The sequence below is a fragment of the Puma concolor genome, chromosome D2 (assembly GCF_028749965.1).
Source record: "Puma concolor isolate L17-30 chromosome D2, mPumCon1.1.hap2, whole genome shotgun sequence".
In the NCBI taxonomy this organism is placed as follows: Eukaryota; Metazoa; Chordata; class Mammalia; order Carnivora; family Felidae; genus Puma; species Puma concolor.
Window position 1 is genome coordinate 34,014,808 of NC_141677.1, and position 22,822 is coordinate 34,037,629.

General features: G+C 35.1%; 1 protein-coding gene across 4 annotated transcripts in view; it reads right to left on the minus strand.

The window, feature by feature from the left end:
* Window positions 1-22,822, minus strand: part of MICU1 (mitochondrial calcium uptake 1) — a 247,772-nt gene that overhangs the window by 113,226 nt on the left and 111,724 nt on the right. For 3 of the 4 annotated variants that reach the window (XM_086679942.1, XM_086679945.1, XM_086679943.1), the window contains one exon: window positions 2,471-2,585. The exons of the other annotated variant lie outside the window; for it this stretch is intronic. In XM_086679942.1, the coding sequence (XP_086536068.1) occupies window positions 2,471-2,585 (115 nt within the window). The remainder of the gene's footprint in view (window positions 1-2,470; window positions 2,586-22,822) is intronic. 4 annotated transcript variants of the gene reach the window in all.

The following is a 22,822-nucleotide window of genomic DNA, read 5'->3' on the forward strand; positions in this document are numbered from 1 at the left end:
TGTGGGCGTCTACTTATGTATGAATTTTTCTAGGCACAGTACAGTATTGTAAATGTACTTTCTCTTCCTTATGATTTTATTAATAACATTTTTTTCCTAGCTTACTTTATTGTAAGAATACAGTATATAATACATATGGCATACAAAACGCATGTTAATTGAAGTTATGTAGGCTATTAATAGTTATGTTTTGGGGGAGTCAAAAGTCATACCCAGATTTTTGCCTGTGGGGTGGGTGGAGAGTACCAGTGTCGCTAACCCCAGCTTTGTTCAAGGGTCAACTATATGTGACATTGTCATACCAAGCACTTTTTGTAAATCACTCACCATGTTTAAGCTAGGAGGTGAGCGTCAAGAAGTAAAGAGGTGCCTGGACCAGTAGAGCTACTTGGAGTGGTTTCCAGAATTTAAGGGTAATGTGACTTTTACCTGCTCTAAAATGGTTGAATTTATTAAAGGAGCTACACAATGTGCAGGGTATTCTGAAGGTTCTGCTCTGTGGTCCTTCTGACCCTCAGAAAGATATGAAGGAAATAGGACTGAGAATTAGATACAAATTAAAATCTCATTTCCGCTCAACAAATATTTGCAGGAACTACTGCCACTGTATACAGTGTATATTACTACAGTTCTCCAAGCTGGGTCTCTTCGTTTAATGCAGTACTCTTTTCTGCCACATCATGCTGAATGCAAATTCTATACAAAGTCATACACACACACACACACACACACACACAAAGCTTAAAAATCTCTACCAATTCTGCTGTTTTTTTTTTATGACAATCAGATATGAAATAACATTTAAATCAGATATGAAATAACATTTAAAATCAGATATGAAATAACATTTGTTACAGGATATCAAGAATAAAAACCCAGACAAATTTCATACTTACTAAATACCAGGCAGTGAAGTAGGTACTTTATATTCCTGATCTCATAATCCTCAAATCATGTGGGTTTGTTATTACTTCCACCTTCACTTTGCAAACAAAACAGATGAACAAGTTCACTGACTTTCCCCTAATCACAAAGCTTAGAAGTGTTGGGGCCAGGATATGAACTGAAGACTATTTTGGAAACCACAATAACTTTGGAAATCACAACTAACTTTAACAATACCCAACTTAAGACCGTAAATGTTATTTTATTTAGTTCACTACCTTGGATCTTCATAACAAATCAATGTGTGAGTGTGTGTGTGTGTGTGTGTGTGTGTGTGTGTGTATCTCCTCTGTTAGAGCACTGGTTTACCACATGAATTTATTGAGACACTTTGGTATCCCAAAGACAACTGTGGTAAGGCATGTTAGTCTATATTTCTTCATTTTTCTGTCAACAGAGGAAAGAAGGGTAGGAGTGGTCAGAGCCATGGCAGGAACTGTGTGTTGTGTATGTCATTTATTAAAAACTATTTTAAAGTTTTATCTTTAGAAATGACTAGCCTAGAGAAAGGAAGAAAGAGGCAGTAATTTTTGTTTGGTATGTCAAACAAATTAGACATCAAATTAGACATTATGTCAAAAGTAATTAGAAAAAATTTAGAGAATCATCTCTTTCAAACATACAAATCAGATCTCTTTGGTTCAATTTAGATAGATTTTAATAGGATATACACAGAAAGCTAGAAACATACATTTTTTGTTTTTGTTTTTCTGAACAGTTAAAAAAAAAAACCCACTTAGAGTAGCATACTTATCAACCAAATTGTTTAGCTTTAAAAAATCAGCAATTCATCAGTGCTCTAAATGAGTCAAATTTGAGTTTTTGTCTTAAGAGGTAATCCTTAAGATTCAAAAGTGAATATTCAACACAAGTAGAAAAACCGAGCCAATTTTCTTCTTTAGTAGAGAAATGACAGATTATGTGTTTTTTTTTTTAACATTTATTTACTTACTTTTGAGAGAGAGAGAGAGAGAGAGCAAGCATGTACACGCAAGTGGAGGAAGAGGCGAGAGGGAGGGAGACAGAGAATCTCAAGCAGAGAATCCCAGGGAGACAGAGAATCCCAACCCCCCGATGTGGGGCTCAGATTCATGAACCATGAAATCATGACTGGAGCCAAAATGAAGAGTCAGACATTCAACCGACTGAGCCACCTGGGTGCCCTGATCAATTCGATCAATTCGTGTTTTAATAGGGAAGTAGAAACATTAATGAAGGCTACAAGGACCAGGCAATATACAATTTATCTTAAAAGAATACAGGGGTTCAAACACTTAAAGGTAGATTTAACTTCACTGATTTGTCTTTTTCTTTTTTTTTTTTTAACTTTATCTTGATATTTTATTTTTCTTCCTCTTTCTCAGGTGGTTCTAAATACAAGTTATAGAGAATTTATAACAAATGAAATTGTATGTTAACTTATAATTAACTCTACAAACATGTCTTATTTCTCCCTCCAATGAACTTTTTTTTTATAGTCCTTTATGCTCCCTATAAACGAATAAAAAGAAAAGTTTATACTTACTGGAAAGAACAGTTGTAAGGAAAATGTAGTCTGAAAAGGATATGAGTCCACATTCTCCAAGGGTATAAAATATACTGCCTTCATCAGCAAATTTTTCTCGTTCCTGGGAAATTTTCTATTATATGCATGGATCCCACCAAAAGATAAAAAGAAGATATAACAGAATGAGAACACAGATAGATAGAGATGAAACACCATTTATCTGACAGTTTTATGCTACTTATCATAAGCATTTCTCTGATGGCCATTCCAAATTAATGGATCCTTTACAGTTTTCAAGATGACTAAACTTATAAGACAAAAGATGATCTTGTTTGTCTCAACACTGGCTTAATAGTAATACTAGAAAATAATTTCAATTTTATGAACTCCTGCCATTTGACATATACAGGCTCACTTCAGGACTGGTTTTGTTTCTTGGTTTTAAAAACAATCCACCTGAATTGCTGAATCACTATATTGTACAACTGAAACTAATATAACACTGTATGTTAACTATACTGGAATTAAAAACTTCAAAAAAATAAAATTAATAAAAATAAAAACAATCTGCCTTTTTCTATAGAGGTATATAAAGTAGAAAAGATACAAAAGAAACAAATAAAATAAAATGAAATCAGTACAATTTGCCCGAAGTCAGCTAACTGACCAAGAAAAACTATACTACCAATGACCAGAAACAAAGAGGTAAGCAACTATTTTCAAGGCCCACACAAACTCTCAGAAAACTAATTTCTGAGAGTTTCTTGGCCCCCCAAGAATCTTAGCTTTGGAATGTAGGACAGTTTGCAGAGGAAACAACACCTCTGAAAGATACTGGCAAATCAGACATGCACACTAAGATTTAGGCATGATTTAATTTAGTTGTATTCATTGTTACCTTGCTGGAGGCTCCTAAGTTTCAGCTAAGTGATGAAATGCTCCTAAAACTTAGATTTTATTCTATGTATATATTAATTCTATTTAATCTATAAAACTCACAAAGAGTTACTTCTTAGCTTCAGTAATAGCCTGTCTGGCAAGTGGTGACTTCCTGGGTGTTTAAGGAATCCTACCCTGTTTTTTTAATTCATAGCCAAATGATAAACTTAGTTGTGACATTGAAGATATTTTCAAAAACTGAAAAGGATCCACCAAAGAGTTAGACTTGGAACTAATTTCCATAAGTTCTGGACCAACTAAAGATATTCAATGAATTATTCTGGGTACCAAAAAAAGGAAATAGGTTTTAAGAACCCAAACCAACAAAGAGCAATCAAATAATGTCATGCAAACACAAAATAAGCAGCAGCATTGCAAGCACAACCTCAGGAGGAGTATCATGAAAACGAAACCAACAAGCACCACCACACCAGCATCCAGGTACACAACTATCCAATAGGTTACCTCTGTCTAGTGAAGATCCCATCATACACCACAAAGGAAAGAAAACTGGTTAACCAATTGAAAACACAAGTACCAAATGAATCATCACGATCTTCTTTGTAATCCTATCCAAAATAGCCTTTACTGGGTATTTGCTTGTTCATATGAAACAGGAGGCATAAACAGGTAAAAATCCACAGTTGAATGCTGACAAAGCAGTATGAGGTTTTGATGGCACATTCTACTTAGGAAAGGATTTCTTTGATTCATCTCTGGTGGACAGAAAGCCACCTGTTTGGTCCCGTTTGGCAGGATTTAGACATTACTTCTTTGACTCATCTCTGGTGGACAGAAAGCCACCTGTTTGGTCCCGTTTGGCAGGATTTAGAGATTACTTCTTTGAATGGACAACAAAAATGAGCACATAGTCCAATGTGTTTCAGTTAGGGTTAAATCTCATACCACACTTGATCTTCTACCAACAGACTGAACACAAATTTCAGACAGCTGGATGAGAACTAGAGCAGCAAAGCCTTTCACTGGAGGTTAATATTTTAATTTCTCAAAAAAGGGAAACAAATGGTTACATTTTTAACGTTATCTAAGATACTGCAAAAATAAAGTATGTAAGAAAAAATACACAAAATGAGAATAGGCTCCCAAAGGCATAACATTACTAACTAAACAATAAATATGTATAAAAGCTGAATACTTTGTATTAATTATGCAATCATCTTTAAAACAATTTTTTAATGTTTATTTATTTCTGAGAGAGAGACAGACAGAGCATGACCAGGGGCCAGGCAGAGAGAGAAGGAGACACAGAATCCGAAGCAGGCTCCAGGCTCCGAGGTGTCAGCACAGAGCCGGACATGGGGCTTGAACTCAGGCTATGTGATCATGACCTGAGCTGAAGTCGGATGCTTAATCGACTGAGGCACCCAGGTGCCCTTAATTATGTAATGATCTTACAAAGAGATTGCTATAAGCCAATAAAATAAATAATATATTGGGATCCAGAAGATGAGAAACAGACAAACATGTAAGGAAAGAGTGAAAAGAAGCACTTAAGACAAAGAAGCATGGCTAACATTATTTTTCTAACAATCACCTGGACTATGCTGCTGCTTGGAAGATATCAAAAGACAAATCTAATTCTGTTGGTAACTTTTAATTTTGATATAATTGCAAACTCAGAATAGTGGAAAGAGCAATATAAGACACTTTCATACACATTTTACCCAGATTCACCCATGGTTTACATATTACCGTAGTTGCTTTATCATTTTATATATACATATATTCTTCTGTACCTCTGAAAGTTCAACACACACGCCCTTTTACATTTAAATACTTCAATATACACTTCCTATGAACAAAGACACATTCTCTTATATACCATAGCATAAATTTAATGAAACCAAGATATTTAATACTGATACATACTATTATCTAATCCAGTCTATTTTTAAATTCAGTTAACAATTCCAATAATTTCCTTTATAACTATTTTCTCCCCAGCCCAGGATATAATCCACCATCATAAACAGCATTAGTTGTCATGTCTCTTTAATTTCCATTAATCCAAAACAGGTTTTTTTGTCCTTTATTTTTTCCTTTGGAGGTTTGTTACTATCTTTGTGGTAAAATTTATGTAACAGAAATTCACCATTTTAACCATATAATATGTGGGCCTTTGAATTTCGCACCTTTCACATGTTTTCTCAGTTCATCCATGTTGTGGCATCAATTTCTTTTAATCACCAATGAATATTCCATTGTATACATACCACGATTTGTTTATCCATTCATCCATTAAGGGATAGTTTGGCTGTCACCACTTTTTGGCGATTGTGAATAGTGCTACTATGCACATTCACGTACAAGTATTTGTTTGACTATCTGCTTTCAATTTTTTTGGGTATGTACCTAGGAGTGGAATTTCTGGGTCATATCATAACTCTGTGTTTAAGTTTTTGAGAAACGGCCAAAGTGTTTTCCACAGTGGCTGTACCATTTTACGTTACTACTAGCAATGTACAAGGATTCCGATTTTTCTATACCCTCATCAACACTTATTTTCCTTTTTTAAAAAAATTGTAGCCATTCTAGTGAGTGTGAAGTGGTATCTCATTGTGGTTTGATTTACATTTCCCTAGTACCTAATGATATTGAGCATCTTTCATGTGTTCGTTGGTCATTTACACACCTTCTTTGGAGAAATGTCTTCAAATCCTTTGCCTTTTTTTAGAATTGGGTTATCTGTCTTTTTGTTATTGAGTTGTGAGAGTTCTTTGTATATTCTGTATATAAAACCCATAACAGGTACGATTTGCAAATGTTTTCTCCACTCTGTCCATTGCCTTTCTACTGTACCTTGATAATGTCCTTTGATGTACAAAAGGTTTAAATATTGATGAAGTTCAATTTGTCTACTTTTTCTTGTTGCTTGTGCTTTTGATGTCATATCTAAGACTCCACTACCAAAGCCAGGGGTGTGAAGATTTACCACTATGTATCTTCTAATAGCTGGGTAGTTTTAGCTTTTACATTTAGGTTATTGATCCGCTCTGAGTTAATTTTTGTATGTAATGTGAGGTAGGGATCCAACTTCATTCTTTTGCATGTGGATATCCAGTTGACCCCACACTATTTGTTGAAGAGACTTCTTTCACCACAGAATGGTCTTGGCACCTTGTTGAAAACAAATCGACTATGAATGTGTGGGTTTATTTCTGGGCTCTCAATTTCATTCCATTGATATATATGTCTATCTTACACCAGGACCACACTGTTTATGTTTTATAATTTTTTTTAATTGTGGTAAAATTCACCTGACATAAAATTTACCACTGTTAACACTTTAAAGTGTATAATTCAGTGGCAGTAAGTTCATTCACAATGTTATGAAACCATCACCACTATCTAATTCCAGAACTTTTTCATCACCCCATTTGGAAACCCCTTCCCCACTAAACAGTCACAGCCCCCTGCCCTCTTCTTCTAGCCTCTAATCCAATTTCTGTCTCTATGGAGTCCCTGGTTATTTTCTATAAAAGGAACCAAGCATAGTTATCTTCTTAGTGGCTACCTGCAGGTTACGATGAACATCTTAAATTTACAGCAATCTAGTTTGAATTAACACCAACCTAGCTTCAATAGTATTAAAAAAATCCCTCTGCTCCTGGAGAGGTCATTTTCACAAATTACATCTTTATACAGTGTGCCCATTAACACAGATTTATAATTATTATTTTATGCATCTGTCTTTTAAATCACAAAGGAAAAAAAGGGAGTTAAAAACCAAAAATGGCAGTAACATTGGCTTTTATTTACCTGTGTTGTCACCTTAACTGATGTCATTTGTTCATATAGCTTCAAGTTAGTATCTAGTGCCCTTTTATTTCAGCCTTAAGCATTTTCTTTTTTAATATGATAGATTTACTGGCAACAAACTCCCTGCTTTCACGATTCTTCATTTTAGTTTTCAAGTTTGATTATAATGTGTCTCAGTGTAGGTATCTGTGAATTTATCCTAAAGTAGAGTCACATATTTCAATAACTTTGGAAGGCTCTCAGCAATTGTTTCTTCAAATATTGCTCTCTTCTCTTTCTCCTTGCCTTCTGGGATTCCTAGTAGACATATGTTGGTATACTTAATGATGTCACAAAGGTATCTTAAACTCTGTTAATTTCTCTTCATTCTTTTTTATTTCTCAGACTGGATAATATCAACTGACCTATCTTCAAGTTCATGGATTCTTTTTTTCCTGCCTGTTCAAATCTGCCATTAGACCCTTTTAATGAAATTCTTTCAGTTATTGTACTTTTTTTTCAGAATTTAAAACAATTTCTTTTGTTGATATTCTCTATTAGTTCATACATCATTCTCCTTGTCTCCTTTAAGTTCTTTGCCTATGGTTTCCTTTAGGTTTTTAAGTATATTAAGCCAATTGATTTAAAGTTTGTAGTAAGCTTTCTCAAGGATAGTTCCTATTTTTTTTCCTGTGAAATTGGCCATACTTTATTCTTTGAAAGCATAATTTGTTGTTGAAAACTGGACATTGTGTATATTATAATGTGGTAACTCTGGGAACCCGAGTCTCCCTCCTCAGGGTTTGTTGCTGCTGCTTGTGTGGGTTGTAGTTACTTCTTTAGTGACTTTTCTAAATTCTTTTCATAAATACTGAATGCTTTGTCAAGCATGGTCACTCAAGTCTCTGTTCCATTACCTTAGAGGTCAGCTGGTGATCTGACAGAGATTTCCTTAAATTCCTGGAGTCAAATATGTATGTGTGGGAATACTCTCCATGTCTTTACAGATTGGCTTTGTGTTGGGCCTTCTTTCAATGCTTAGCCACTGTTTAAAAAATCTGTCTTTGCCTTCACTTCTTGCTTGCATGGAAGATAAAATGCAGCCAGAGGTGAAAGCTTGGGGTCTGCTAAGGTTTCTTATAAGTATTCATTCAGTTCCGGGCATGCATAGGCCTTCCAGATCCCTCAGTATATGGTGGAGCACTTCAAAGTCCTTGTTCTCTATCTCCAGCTGCCTCTTCATTTCCCAGGCTCTTTGGTTTGTCTGCTGCTTTTCTCGGCCCGCTGTGGCTAGTATATTTATTACCTTTAAGTGCTTTTGAAAAATGCCACTTGGGAAGCCACCCCATCCCTAAGAGTTCCAATAAAGGCAAAACAAAGGCAAGCCTGTAAGTTGAGATGCCTCATTGACCAGAGAGGTCACTGCCCACATCTATATTCTCCAAGGACAAGGTCTGCACTGCTTGCTCTGGCACAAACAAGTTGTACTAGGACTGAGGGCCACAATCTTTATGGCTGCCATTGTGCTGTGGAGTGGGGAAGTGGTTATCAAGTAAGTACGCCACAACTTTATCTTATCAAATTTCAGCATCTTCTTCTTTCAACATTCCCCTGGTTGTTTAAAGTCTGATTCGATTCCAGAGATCTGAGAAAGTTGATTGACAGTTTTTGCCAGCTTACTGACTGTCTTAGTGGAGAGATGCAGTTTTGGAGTTACCTACTCCGCCATTTTTAAAAATCTCTTTACACTTTTTAACCCTAAAAGATTTGAAAAGTGAATTATGTTGAAGAATATCCCTCACTTTAAATTAGGCTGATGCTTCCTCATGATTACATATCTGTCTGTTACAAACTATGAATTCATATTGGTATTTCTAATTCCATTCTAATACCATGGGAAACAAGGTAGTCTTACCCCTTACACACTTGTCATTCCTTTCTCCAACAGGGAGAAGCCTGGTTCGCATTATCCCCAATATATTTACTCATTTGCTCAATGAGAGTATATAGAGATTATATTAGAATATACAGAGAGCAGTTTCACAATTGCTAATCATGTCTGCAAAAAACTTATTATCTAGAGTTCAATATTTGTTACAGTTTTAAGTAAAATCTACTTTGTAAAATGCATAAATCTAATGTACAAAACAATGAATTTTATAAAGAAATAAGTAAATATTTGGAGTAACCCACATCCCCATCAAGATACAGAACATTTCACTGGAAACATTTCCATTGTTTCCTTTATGCTCCTCCACAGTTAACTCCCACCATGTTTTTATACCATTGATTGTTTTGCCTCTTCTAGAAGTTCCTATAAACAGTATCACCAGGATATACTCTTTGGTATACAGTTTCTTTAGCTCAGCCTAATGTTGAGAATCATCCATACTGTATTTTTCAATAGTTTGTTTTTATTGTAGAGAAGTATATTACTCATCAATAAAATAAAAATGAAATAAAAATTTGTATTATAACTTATTTTATATATAATCATAATGCACACATAATAACGTGATTTATTCATTCCTTTACAGATAAGCATTTAGGCTCTTTTCAGTTGTTGGCTATTTAGACTTTCCTAAAAGTTATTTATTTAAAAAAATTTTTTTAATGTTTACTTTTGAAAGAGAGAGACAGACAGACAGACACCATGAGCAGGGAAGGGGCAGAGAGGGAGATACAGAATCCGAAGCAGGCTCCAGTCTCTGAGCTGTCAGCACAGAGCCTGACACGGGGCTCGAACTCACACTGTGAGATCATGACCTGAGCTGAAGTTAGATGCTTACCGACTAAGCCACTCAGGTGCCCCACTCCTCAAAGTTACTGTACCTTTTTTACTCACACCATCAATGTATGAGAGTTCCAGTCACTCCACATCACTGCCAACATTTGTGTTGCCAGTCTTTCTAATTTTAGCCATTTGAGTGGGTAGGTAGTGATATTTCTTTGTCGTTTTATTATGCATTTCCTTGCTGACCAATGTTGTTGAGCACTCTCTATTTATTGGAAATTATATATTTTCTTTGTGAAATAACCAAGTCTTTTGGCCATTTTTTTTTTTTTTTAAATCACTGATCATTCTACATTCTGGATATGAGACTTCTTTCAAGGAGTCTGGGTAGCCAGACTCCAAGATGATCCCAGGGATTCTTGCCTGCTGTTATTCACATCCTTATGTTGACCTAGTCTCCTTCACAATGAATCACGGTTGGTCTGTGTGACCAACAGACGACAGCTTAAGTGATAATGTGTGACCTCTGAGGCTAGGTCATAAAAGGCATAAAAGGCATGCTGCTCTGTTGGAGGGAAGCCAGCTGTCATTTGAACAGAACACTGAGGCAGGACAGTAGAGAGCCTATAGGGAGAGGACCTGAGGCTTCTCAACAAGTCAGTACCAGATATTTCAGTGAGCCACCTTAGAAATGAATCTTCCATCCTCAGTCAAGCTAGATGGTTAAGGCTTTAGCCAACCTCTGACTTAAACCTCATGAAAAAGCCTGAGCCAGAACCATCTAGCCAAATTGCTCCCAAATTCCTTATTTATAGAAAGCATAAGTGACAAGAAATTATGATTGTTTTAAGCCTCCAAGCTTTGGATTTTTTACTCAGCAACAGATAACAAATATAGTCAAATACATATATTAAAAATATTTTCTGCTAGTTTATGACTTATAATTCTCTTTTAACAATCAAAAGTTTTAAATTTTCATGAAGTCTCATTGATTTTTTCCTTTATGGTTATTGCTTTCTATATGCTAATAAATTTTTGCCTCTCTTTAGTACATAAAAATATTCTCATTTTCTTTTAGAAGCCTTAAAGATATAGATTTTACATTTAGGTCTATGATCCATTCCAAGTAAACTGTGAGTATAGTGAGGAAAGGGGTAAGGTATATTTTTTATTTTTTTAAAATACGGATATATAGTTGTTTGTAAATCATTTGTTAAAACACCTTCCATTCCCCCATTTAATTATTTTGGCATCTTTACCATATAAATTAATTTACCATATAAGTGGGGCTACTTTTTCCATGCTTTTTTCTGATTTGAGTAGCCCATTTTCTTTTGAAGGTCTTTTGATTATTAACAAAGTGTATGACTGTTTGCCAAAGTATAAATAAACATGAAATTATCTGAATGGTTAAAAAGGTAGCTTAAGCCTCTGCATGAGACGTATTTAAGGTCAGGTTTAGGCTTAGCCACCTCCACTATTAGACGATTATAAAGTGTACAGAGATAATAAAGATGTCACCAAACAGACCTTCAGTTGTATACTGATTGAGAATTACTACTGGAACATATCTCCATAAGGGATATATAATAACACCTTGCAATGCTGATTTAGTTAGTGTGATTTTTCTCTAGGAAGGTTCCTCTTCCTCTACTGCTTTAGACAGAATATGTCCATGTTTGCAACTCTCAGTCCTCTTGAAGGAGAAAATATTTCTGTTTGTGTAGCTACATGTGAGATCTCTGCTGAACTCAGTAGAGTGGTAGGAAGGAGAGGCCAAAAGGCCAATGTGCTCCATATAAGAAAAAGTTGAAAATATCTGAATGAAAAGATATAGAACGAAAAAGGATCCTAGGGGCACCTGGGTGGCTCACTTGGTTAAGTGTCCAACTCTTAATTTTGGGCTCAGGTCATGATCTCATGGTTTGTGAGATCGAGCCTGGCATCAGGCTCTGTGCTGACAGTGTGGAGCCTGCTTGGGATTCTGTCTCTCCTTCTCTCTCTGACTCACCCCGCCCCCCTTGTGCTCATGCTTTCTCTCAAATAAATAAAGTAAAAAAAAAAACAAAAAACAAAAAACAAAAAACAAAAACAAAAAAAACCTAAAAGAAACTAAAAAAAAAAAAAAAAGATCCTAGAAAGGTGAACAAAAAAAAAGGGGGGGGAGGGGACATGACAGAGGGATAGAAGTATCAAAGTCAGGAAGGACAGAGGAAAGAGATAGCATGTATGCACATGTATGTGCATATGTTTAAGAGAAAGAACAAAGAATGTCTGTGTTTTGCAGTAGCTCCTTAAAAATGAGAAAGATGTTTAAAGAAGACTTTTAAATTAGCCATGCTTTTCAGTATGCTCTGTGCAACATAATCTTCTAATTCTTTATTAAAGCATTGTTCTTCGGTGCTTCTGGAGTCATGGCAGGGGTAGAAGGAAAGGGTGGGGGAGGGGGGGAAGTTACATGCATGTTTTCTAAAGCACCCACTTGTCAGAGAGTGGTTCAGGTGCATTTAAGATTAAGCACCTACTTATTAACTCTAAGAATTTAAAAGTGGGATGAATATCCAAAACTCCAAAGATGCTTCTTATAAAATTCATGACATTTATTAGTCAAAAACACCCAAACTGCCATAGAACTATCAAATTTGATCCCTCAAATTATTTAAAGCTAGGAGGAGAATCAAATAAATATATCAAAATTTGGGAAGATATGAGAGTTACTAGAGAACCAATTTTTAGGCTATTTGGCATTGTATGACTGCTCCTTAGCTGGTATTTATAAATCAAAGGTCTGATTCTATTATAAATGATATCCTCAAACCACCTAGCCATGGCACATAGGGAATCTGTGAAAATATAGATATTTGAGTTTGATACTGAATAAATTTTTAAAAGTCACAAAGTATGTTGAAAATGGAAAGAAAGAAAGAAAGAAAGGAAGAAAGAAAGAAAGAAAGAAAGAAAAGAAAGAAAGAAAGAAAAATGTAAAGTCTAGATTCAAGGAAGGAAAGTGGAGGGAAGGTTTTTGGGTATTTTTTCTTACTCCAAAAGTCTTATCAATTGTTTAATTCTGCAAACTGAGAATGTCAAGTACAATGTTTCTTCACTTTTGAATAATGTTTAATCTTTGACTACATTTTAAGTTATTTTTTTTCCCTAGGCAAATACCATTTATATACTTTAGGGATGATATGGAGACATGTCCAAGGAAAACATAATCTTCCTTAACAGATTGGTAATAATGTTCACTTTCTCTCACTACCTCAGAGGTGGTTATTTATATTGTTTGTTACTAATGAACATTTATACTAATACGTGTATGTAATTCAATGTAAGTCATAAATTCAATATAAATAAACATTAGACAAACTAAAAGGAAGACATTTCTGTATATAAAAGTCAAATGAAGTAGAATATATTCCAAATCTATCGTAAGTCCATATAATGTGAGATTAAGTAATACATGAAGATATAAGTTTAGCAAAAAAGTTTATAGTAAGGGTCTAAGGAAAATTTGTTTCATCTTAAAGTTCCTGAGGGAAGATTCTAGCAATACACTTCAGTATATATGCTGAAAATTAACAGAACTGGGTATTTTAAAAAGACATCATAATTGAAGATACCCTCCAGAGCATTTTGCTATTTTATTATTGTTATTTTTTAATTAAAGTATAGTTGACATACAGTGTTATATTACTGCCAGGTGGACAACACAGTGATTCAACAATTCTATATATGCTATTCAATGCATCTTTTTTAAAAAGTTTATTTGAGAGAAGGAAGAGAGAGAGAGAGAGAGAGAGAGAGAGACTGTGCACACATGGGAGGGGCAGAGACAGAGGGAGAAAGAGAGAATCCCAAGCAGGCTCTGTATTGTCAATGTGGAGCCCGACTTGGGACTTGAACTCCTGAACTGTGAGATCATGACCTGAGTCGAGACCAAGAGTCAGAAGCTTAACTGACTGAGCCACCAGGCACCCTGCTATTTAATGCATCTTATAAGTTATATATCAAACTTTATTCAATCACTTGAATCTCTGAAATTAAGGCTGTGAAAGCAAAAATGCAGGTCAACCAATGAGAATAGCATTTCTACCGAATTTACTGACAAATATTACTTCCTTTTATTTTTTATTTTTTTTTATTTTTATTTTTTATTAAAAATTTTTTTTTCAACGTTTTTTATTTTATTTTTGGGACAGAGAGAGACAGAGCATGAACGGGGGAGGGGCAGAGAGAGAGGGAGACACAGAATCGGAAACAGGCTCCAGGCTCTGAGCCATCAGCCCAGAGCCCGACGCGGGGCTCGAACTCACGGACCGCGAGATCGTGACCTGGCTGAAGTCGGACGCTCAACCGACTGCACCACCCAGGCGCCCTATTACTTCCTTTCAAAGAACAAAATTACGCAAAATATTTCAAAGCAATGCGCTCGGGGAAGTTTAACTGTTTTACTATTCATTTACATGACTTAGCCTAAGACCTTATGTTTCAAAATTTAAATCACAACTACAGACTCACTACTGTAAAACAGTCAACTTACGGAACTCAAGTGAAAACAAATAAATAAATAATCTCCTAAGGGTCCTGGTATTGACCTCAACTGCATCATATCCTGAATCTTTTTATTTTTTAAGCAAGCAGAGACACTTAATTAGAAATTTGTAGCAAATCATAGTGTGTAACTGCTGTACTTCTCAAGGAGTCTAAAACCTGAACTGTTTTACCAGGATAGTTTCACGCTAACGTGCCCACACTGTGATTTCTGACCAATCACACAAATGTGTATAGAACACTGCCAAAGTTGCAGGTGCCATCAGGAGCCTTGGTACTGGGGATTCCAGTCACAACTCAGACTCACTAATACTGTGCTCAGTGAATCCTAATTTTAATAGGGTTGATCAAAATAGAGGCAATAATTTTGCCTTTAAGGACTCAATTGGATGAAGCCAAAAAGAAAAATCATATCTAGCAGTTTAATCTCATCATTTATTCTAGTTAAAACCCATTTCTCAATTTCTATAGTTTGAAATAAATTTTCTATCAAATAGTAGTTGATAGACATGCCAGCAAAATAGATGCCAATATGTCATCTAGAAGCTCAAAACATCTCTGGTTTATAGAAAAATCTGATAAAGAACACAACACTGCTATTTAAATTAAGATGTCATCCTTTATGAGACTGAGATAATTGGCTTTAATATTAACATTTCTCTAGATGACTGATACATATTTCAAAGTCTAGCTATATCCCTCAAGAAACATTTGAGATTGTACTTCAAAAACCAATTGATGATAATAATATGATTCTTCCAGAAAAAGCAATTTTAGCCCAGCATTTCCAAATGATAAACAGTATTTCTACCTAAGGTTGGGGTTGGATCAAGGAGGGGAAGAGTGTTAGAAATAGAAAATTCAGCAAATTTCCCATGCAATTAATGCTCATACTTAATTATTTAGTTGGTGCGTAGATGCCAAAGCCTTGGTAGATATCAATCTTAAACAATCACACTATTCCCAATCAAACAGAAAATGTTGCACAGTTAAAATATGTATTCTTCTTCCCCTGTCCGACACCTGAACTTGCAGAAAACTTGAATTTGAGGTTATGTCAGATAAAATTAAATCGAGATGTTTCTAATTTAGAGTAGTTTAGGAGTTCCTCTCCTGACTCGGAGTTTCCAACCTTTTCAAAGGTAATATTGCATTTGAGGCAAGCAAACATAAATGACTGTGCAACAGACTGCGGAAGGTGAGTGCTTAAGATACTGTAAAACTTCATTCTGCCAGAAAGCCATTCTCTTTTCAGTCCCAATTCTAACCACGTTAGCTCTGAGAACACCTCCAAATACTTATCATGCACATGTTTTCCTATTTCATTAATTAGATGGCTATAGAGAATATGCATACAAATGAAGATGCTTACCAAAAAAAATGTGGGAGAAGATTTGATTCAAATAATGATAAAAATTTGGAAGTCTATTGGAGTAACGTTCACTTCAAGGAAGTGATACAACTTCACTGAGTGGTTTGTTTCAGTTCTCAGTATCTGATGAAGTATTATCAAAACCCTCAAAGGGGAAAACTGTCAACTCTATTATTTTCTACCACATATGCTTGCATACTTGCTTCAAAACAGCTCTGGATGGGAGAATCTATGTTTTACCATTATTGATTATTTGCTACCTAAATCTAAGAATTCAATTTTGGACTTTGGCCACTCAAATCAATCAGTGCTGAAAAGAAGTGCCATCGGCTTGGCAGTAGTCTTGTGTTCAGTCATATGGGTTATGAAAAGCTTTCCTATTAATTCATGGAAAAGCAACCTCACAAACAAATTTTGAAAAACAAGTCAATATAGCATTTCACCTTCTCTCATTTGGAAAAAAAATTATTAAATGAAAAAAATCGCATCATAGAAACTAAGTTTCACTCTGAGGATCACCAACCATCCTACACTGTTCTAGTAACTGCCATCTCCCAGGAAGCCCTTTAGATGAAGAATTTTTAAATCATTTTTAAATTCAAACACTTATAGGTATCCCTTAAACACCACTAACCATTAAAGACATATCAAGAATTTAAAAATTATAGTTCATGTGTTTCATGCCAGGCACTGTGCTAACTACTTGAATTACATACACCTCTGTAAGTCCTCACTGCAATCCTTGGGGGTAAGTAATACTACTATCTGCACTTTACAGATGAGAAAACTGAAGTTCAGAGAAGTTAAATAAGTAGCCCACGGTGACAACGCTGTGAAGTAGCAGGACAGGTCCTAGTTTGACTCCAGAACCATTATTATGTTATATTGTATCAAATGCACAAAAACTGTTTGCAATTTCTAAAGCTGTTAATGGGGACTGGGTATTTTCAGAGCAAAAATAACAGTTCATTATTGTAAAATATTAATCCTGGGGCTTAGCATATATCAGCTCATTTATCTTGAGAAGGAAAGTCTAGTTAATGATGTAGGTGCACAACGTATTTTTATGCTATGACTTGTTCAAAAGCATATTTTAATCATTTTGAAAATGAGTATCACTTCAAGAATGTAATGGTTGTGTTCTTCTTAATTAATAGATGTTAGACTAATCTGTCATTGGAAAAACTTTTCAAGTTTGGAGCTTTAAAAAATGCATGTTCAGGCTAAGTGGAGAACCCACTTTTATCAGAATAGGAGAAATAAAATGCTTTGAGTAGTTTTCACAGAACTTTGTATAATCTCAAAGCATGTTAATGTGCTAAAATAATAAGAAAAAGGAAGTTAGTCTGGATCCAAGTCCTCTCCTGTCAAAGTGAATTTCAAATCTTCTTTCATGATGGAAAAGTTCAATATGAACGTGTTGGAAATGTAATGGTTCGTCAGTCATGTTTATGCTTTCAAATCAACAATGATAAATCAAAGGGGCTCAGTTGATCTCAAGTTCAAACAAAAGAGAATCTAAAATAAAAATGTATTTAAAGACATATTTAATAGACGTCTGAATATTTGGGGTAACTAAGTAAACTACACTCTCCTTGGGAGTACTTAATGATTACATTATCATTTCTTTTTTCAAACTGAATAATCAAACACATGAGTTAAATCAACGTACTTTAGTAGTGGTGGAACTTAGAGACTGGAAAGAGACATTATGGATACTCCTCACAGCAATATAATTCAGTATTTGACACCATTCATAAGCTGCATCTGAAGAACAGCTCTATGCTACTACAAAAACAAAATGATTCCAGCCTTTTCACAGGCAATAGGAACTTAGCATGCAAAGGACAAAATCCTGGTTAAGGAAGCAAGCAAGAAAGCCCTCGTCTATTAAGTAACTGCTCATTGACCTTTTTGAAGCTTAAAGGATTTATACTAGTGTCACCAACGTGAGTGATATTTACCTATTCTAGGGAAAAAAAAAAGTTTATTATTTTCAATACAAAAAGCTTATTAACAAGATACCCTTAATAATAGAGTAAAACTTGCTCTTGACTCCTTACTCAACAAGGATATCACCCTTGATAGTCAAAGTTTAAAGAAAACTGGTGCTCTTTTGTCAATTATGGTGGTTGACTACCCAATGCTGAATATTCCAGAGACTTCCAAGCACTTCACCAATTCCTACCTACCTCTTTTCACTTCTCCTCATTCTTTAGTAGGGACACCTATGTGAGGCAACTCATTTTAAATTTTCAAGTGTAAACCATACAATTATCATAGGAAAGGAAGAGTTTTTAGATTCCTCCTACAAATTGTTCTGCTATAATTACAGAAGTGGAAGCAATGTACCTCAATCACAGGTGTTAAGCATCTCATCTGATTTATGCTCCTTAGTACTATGCATACTAAGTTGTGCCATGGCTATTCTAAAATAGAATTTCCAGCATTAGAAACATTGATACTGAGACTATCAATAAATTATTCTGTCACAATTATTTAAGTATTTGTTGGTTTGTTTCAGAATGCAGTGAGAAGCAGAAGATAATTGACTATACCAGGAACAGGGTCATTGGTCTGGGGTTTGGTAAGTAGACTTCTAAAAATATATTCCATTTAAAAACGAAGAAGCCCAGGCAGGAAAAATGTTATATAAAAATTAAGAGCACACTGTGATCTCATTAATTATATCATTAACTATTTTAAAACAAAAAAGATATTCTAATACGATTTAGTTTATATTTCTCTAAAGAAACCCAAGAGTAATGTCTTTTAAAAAATAAATGCATTTTAATAACTCATAAACTACAATTAAAGAGTCTGAGTCTTCAAAGATCAAAAAATGTACTTCTTAGGCTAGTCCTTGAAATTCTCCTTTGCCAGATTACAATCTATATATTCTCTTTCATGATCTTCCTCGTGTATTGGCTTCCTTTTCAAGTTAAAGTTGTTGGTTAGTTCAAAAAAACAAAATAATGAAGTCCTAAAATGTTCCTTTTGTTTCCTGTTAAGCCATTTAGTTGAGCAAAGTGCAACTAAGCAACTGCTTACCTGTATTTATCAGGTAAGAAATTTCAAGAAACAAAAAACATTAATTTTTCACTTGAAATTACCATTGCCTCACCCTTCCTGTAAAACTCAACCAGGAACATGGCATCCCTACTATGACTGGTGAGATGACTCCATTATACTGCTGAGTATCTCTTATGCAATACAGTGGTAACAGTTTCTTAACCTTTTGTGTGACACTTGATGTTAAAACTTCCCTTTTAAATCATGCGAGGTATTATATTCTCAAGGACCTGTGCAGTGTTTGCATTGTCATATTAAAGATAAAGTATGTTAATTTAAAGTGACAGGAACTGAATCATTTTGAAAGGAGCAGGGGAAGGACATAGGCATGCACTGAACCTTTGTCCCTGAAGCATTACTATGGATTCTGGAATAATTAATTTAAAGCACATGCTGCTGAGTCAGTACCTGCCAGAAATCCTGATCAGAAGATGAGAAAAAGAAAAAAAAATGGACATTGTTTGATTATATGAACAAAAACTCCAAAACCAAATATTCATACCACAATACCACAAAGTATTAAAACATATAAAGGACTAAATTTAGATCTGTAATAAAATAACTGAACACCTGGAAACAAGAAATGAGGAATACATAGAAATGTTTCATAGATTATCTGAGAGGTACAATAAAACAAAAAACCCCAACAACTCAACTCCTAGCCTCCCCAAAATGAAACACACAATTGCAGAAAAACTTCACAATACTATGAAAAGAAAATACATGAATAATAATGTTTCTAAAAGGGAAGGAAAACATTTCATTTTTTGTCATGTGAAGTCAAAGCATTTCTTTAATTAAGGTTTCCTAGTAAGATGTATCATGGATGTAGTATTTTAATTTTTTTTTAATGCTTATTTGTTTTTCAGAGAGAGAGAGAGAAAGAGACAGAGAAGGGGGGAGGGGCACACACACACACACACACACACACACACACACACACACACACACAGAATCTGAAGCAGGCTCTCTAGCTTCGAGCTGCCAGCACAGAGCCCGATGCAGGGCTTGAACCCACAAACTGTGAGATTATGACTTGACCCAAAGTCAAAGGCTTAACTGAGTCACCCAAGTGCTCCAATATTTTTAAACTTCACAGCAAATATGTTGCTTTACCACCCATATGGGCAACCAAACTCAGATTAGTAACTACTCTTAGGAAGAGTTCAGAATGACAACTCAGAAACAGGTTTCCTGAAAAATTATGTTGCACTAAATGAATTACTATTCACATTAGTGATAAAAAGCCAGCCATCATAGAGGATGGCATTTATGAGGCAGTGTAGGTTAGCAAATTTAGCCAGGTATACCACGCCAAAACATCTTCATATATAAAATTGTTTTAAGGATTTTTTTTTTCAACAAATAAACTTCACTGGCTGTGAAATAAAATTTGACCCAAACTTACCACACTTTTCAAAACAAACTTAGCAGCTTGATAAAAGTTCTTGAGTGTAAAATATACACTATTAGCAATTTACAAGCCTAAGGCTAGGATTGATGTGACAGAGGCTCAAAGGATTTTACAACACAGGGGTGAGATGAATCACTGTGCACAAAGGACGGCTCAGATATGAGAAATCAAATCAGATGTCTCTCTTCAGTTCATGGACTAGCTATTTAATCCCAGCCAATTGCTCTTTAAGAGGGCACAAGGAGATTTTTATAGCTGATTTAACTGGCAAGAAAAGAAGCACGGAGAGAGCAATTATGGAGAGGATAAGCTACTCTGTAGCATTTTCATACAAACTACGAAAGGAGATAATATATATGACAGCAGCTAACTCCTTTTATAAATTGAATAAAGGGCTCAAAGTCATGGAAGTAGCTATAACTTATAGAGCCAGACACTTTACCATATTGCCCTGATTTTACTGAGAAAGTAACTGATACTCAGAACGGTTAAATGGTCTTTTGCCCAAGGTTTTCTATCAAGTATGTGGCAGAGTCCATACATGAAAATAAGACTGTCATATCCAAAGTCACACTGTTTTCTTCATCTTGGGCTATTACACACTAAGAGGTACAGCAATCCATAATATGTTTTTCAGCATACCTACAACATCTACTAATTATTTACATATAGCTGTCAAATACTTAAATGCTCAAAATGGAAATCCCTTGGAAAATATTTCAGATGCCAAAGTCAGATTTTCTCAGGGCTGTGGTGTGTCACAAAAGAACTAAAGTTGCTAATTTATGAGAAGAGAGAAAAGTGAGAAAATGATTTAAAGGTAATTTAGAGAACTCTGGATGCAAAAGAAGGAAGATGAACAAACAGACTAAAAATAAAACAGAAAACTACAAGATGTCAAAGGATTTCTTGAAATGCTGAATCAGAACTTTGGTGATGTAATTACACTCTAAACTTTTGCTTGTTTAAAGACTATGAGTGGCCTTATTCAAATGATGCTACATTTAACATACCACCAATCAATACTGAGAACAAGTTTAGTTTGTAATAAAAACATTAGTTTCTCTATGACCATGAGCCAAGATCCAATTTTTCAAATATATAGAACAGTGCTCACTTTAAGAGATTGTTTCAAATAAAAAGAAAAAACATAGCATTTTTCACAATGCCAGTTGGTGTTCGTGGCATAAGAGAAAATAATGGAGCAAATAAAAATGAGGTTGAAATTCTGTTTTCTAAATTTAAGTATTAAAATTTGTATACTTATTTTTCTTTCTTTAAAAACACTATGTGGTTTCCCAGGTTAAAAGTAGTTTCTAGCCGTACTTTAGCAAAGCAGGAAAAATTAACTTCAAAAAGAAAGTAAAATATTAAGTTGCTTTGTTTTGTTTTTGCACAAATGTCGTTAAGGTAATAAAATAAAATAACTACTTAACAAGAGAAATTTCTATTTACAAGTAGGTCATATAGACAAACTGCTTAGATATACGAAAGGTGGTATACCACAGAGCTTAAGACAGTGAACTCTGAAGCCAGGCTACAAATATGGAATCCTGCCTCTCTACCACTTACTAGCTAGCTATATGATCTTAGGTTAAAAAAAAAAAAAAAGAAAAAAAGAAAAACAAAAGCGAAGGGGCACCCTGGTGGCTCAGCCGGTTAAGCGATCAACTCTTGATTTCAGCTCAGGTCATAATCTCAGTTTGTGAGATTGAGCACCACATGGGGTTTTGCACTGACAGCAAAGAGCATGCTTGCTCTCCATCTCTGCCCCTCCCCCACTCACACTCTCTCTCCAAATAAATACATAAACTTAGAAAAAGTTAAATTTTGGGGGCACATGGGTGGCTCAGTCGGTTAAGCACCTGACTTCAGCTCAGGACATGATCTTGTGGTTGCTGAGTTGGAGCCCCACATTGGGCTCTGGGCTGACAGCTCGGAGCCTGGAGCCTGCTTCGGATTCTGTGTCTCCCCCTCTCTCTGTTCCTCCACCTCTTGCACTCTCTCTCTCTCTCTCTCTCTCTCTCTCAAGAATGAATAATGACTTAAAAAAATTTTTTTTAGAAGTTAAATTTTTATGTAGCTCCTTATTTGTAAAGTGATAATGAAAGTAGTAAGTTATCTAAATGAGTGGCTGTGTGGATTTATATGTAAGCACTTAAAAAAAGCATGTAGCACATAATAAACACTCAAAAAGTCTCAACTATTCTTCTTTTTCATATAGCTATTATTGATAATTCCTGTGGGAGACAAATAGAGTCAAGTATTTTTCATTTAGAGAGTTCACTTTATTATTTTTTTAAGATTTTATTTTTAAGTTATCTCTGCACCCAGTGGAGGCTTGAACTCACGACCCTGAGATCAAGAGTCGCACCGCTCTTCTGACTGACCCAGGCAGGTGCCCCTAGTGAGTTCACTTTAAATTGCAAAAATAAACCAGTGACAACTAATGAGCGAATATGTAAAACCTAAAATAAGTATTGTGGCTTTGAAATATTTGTGAGGAGCTTCAGTCTCCCAGGAATTGAA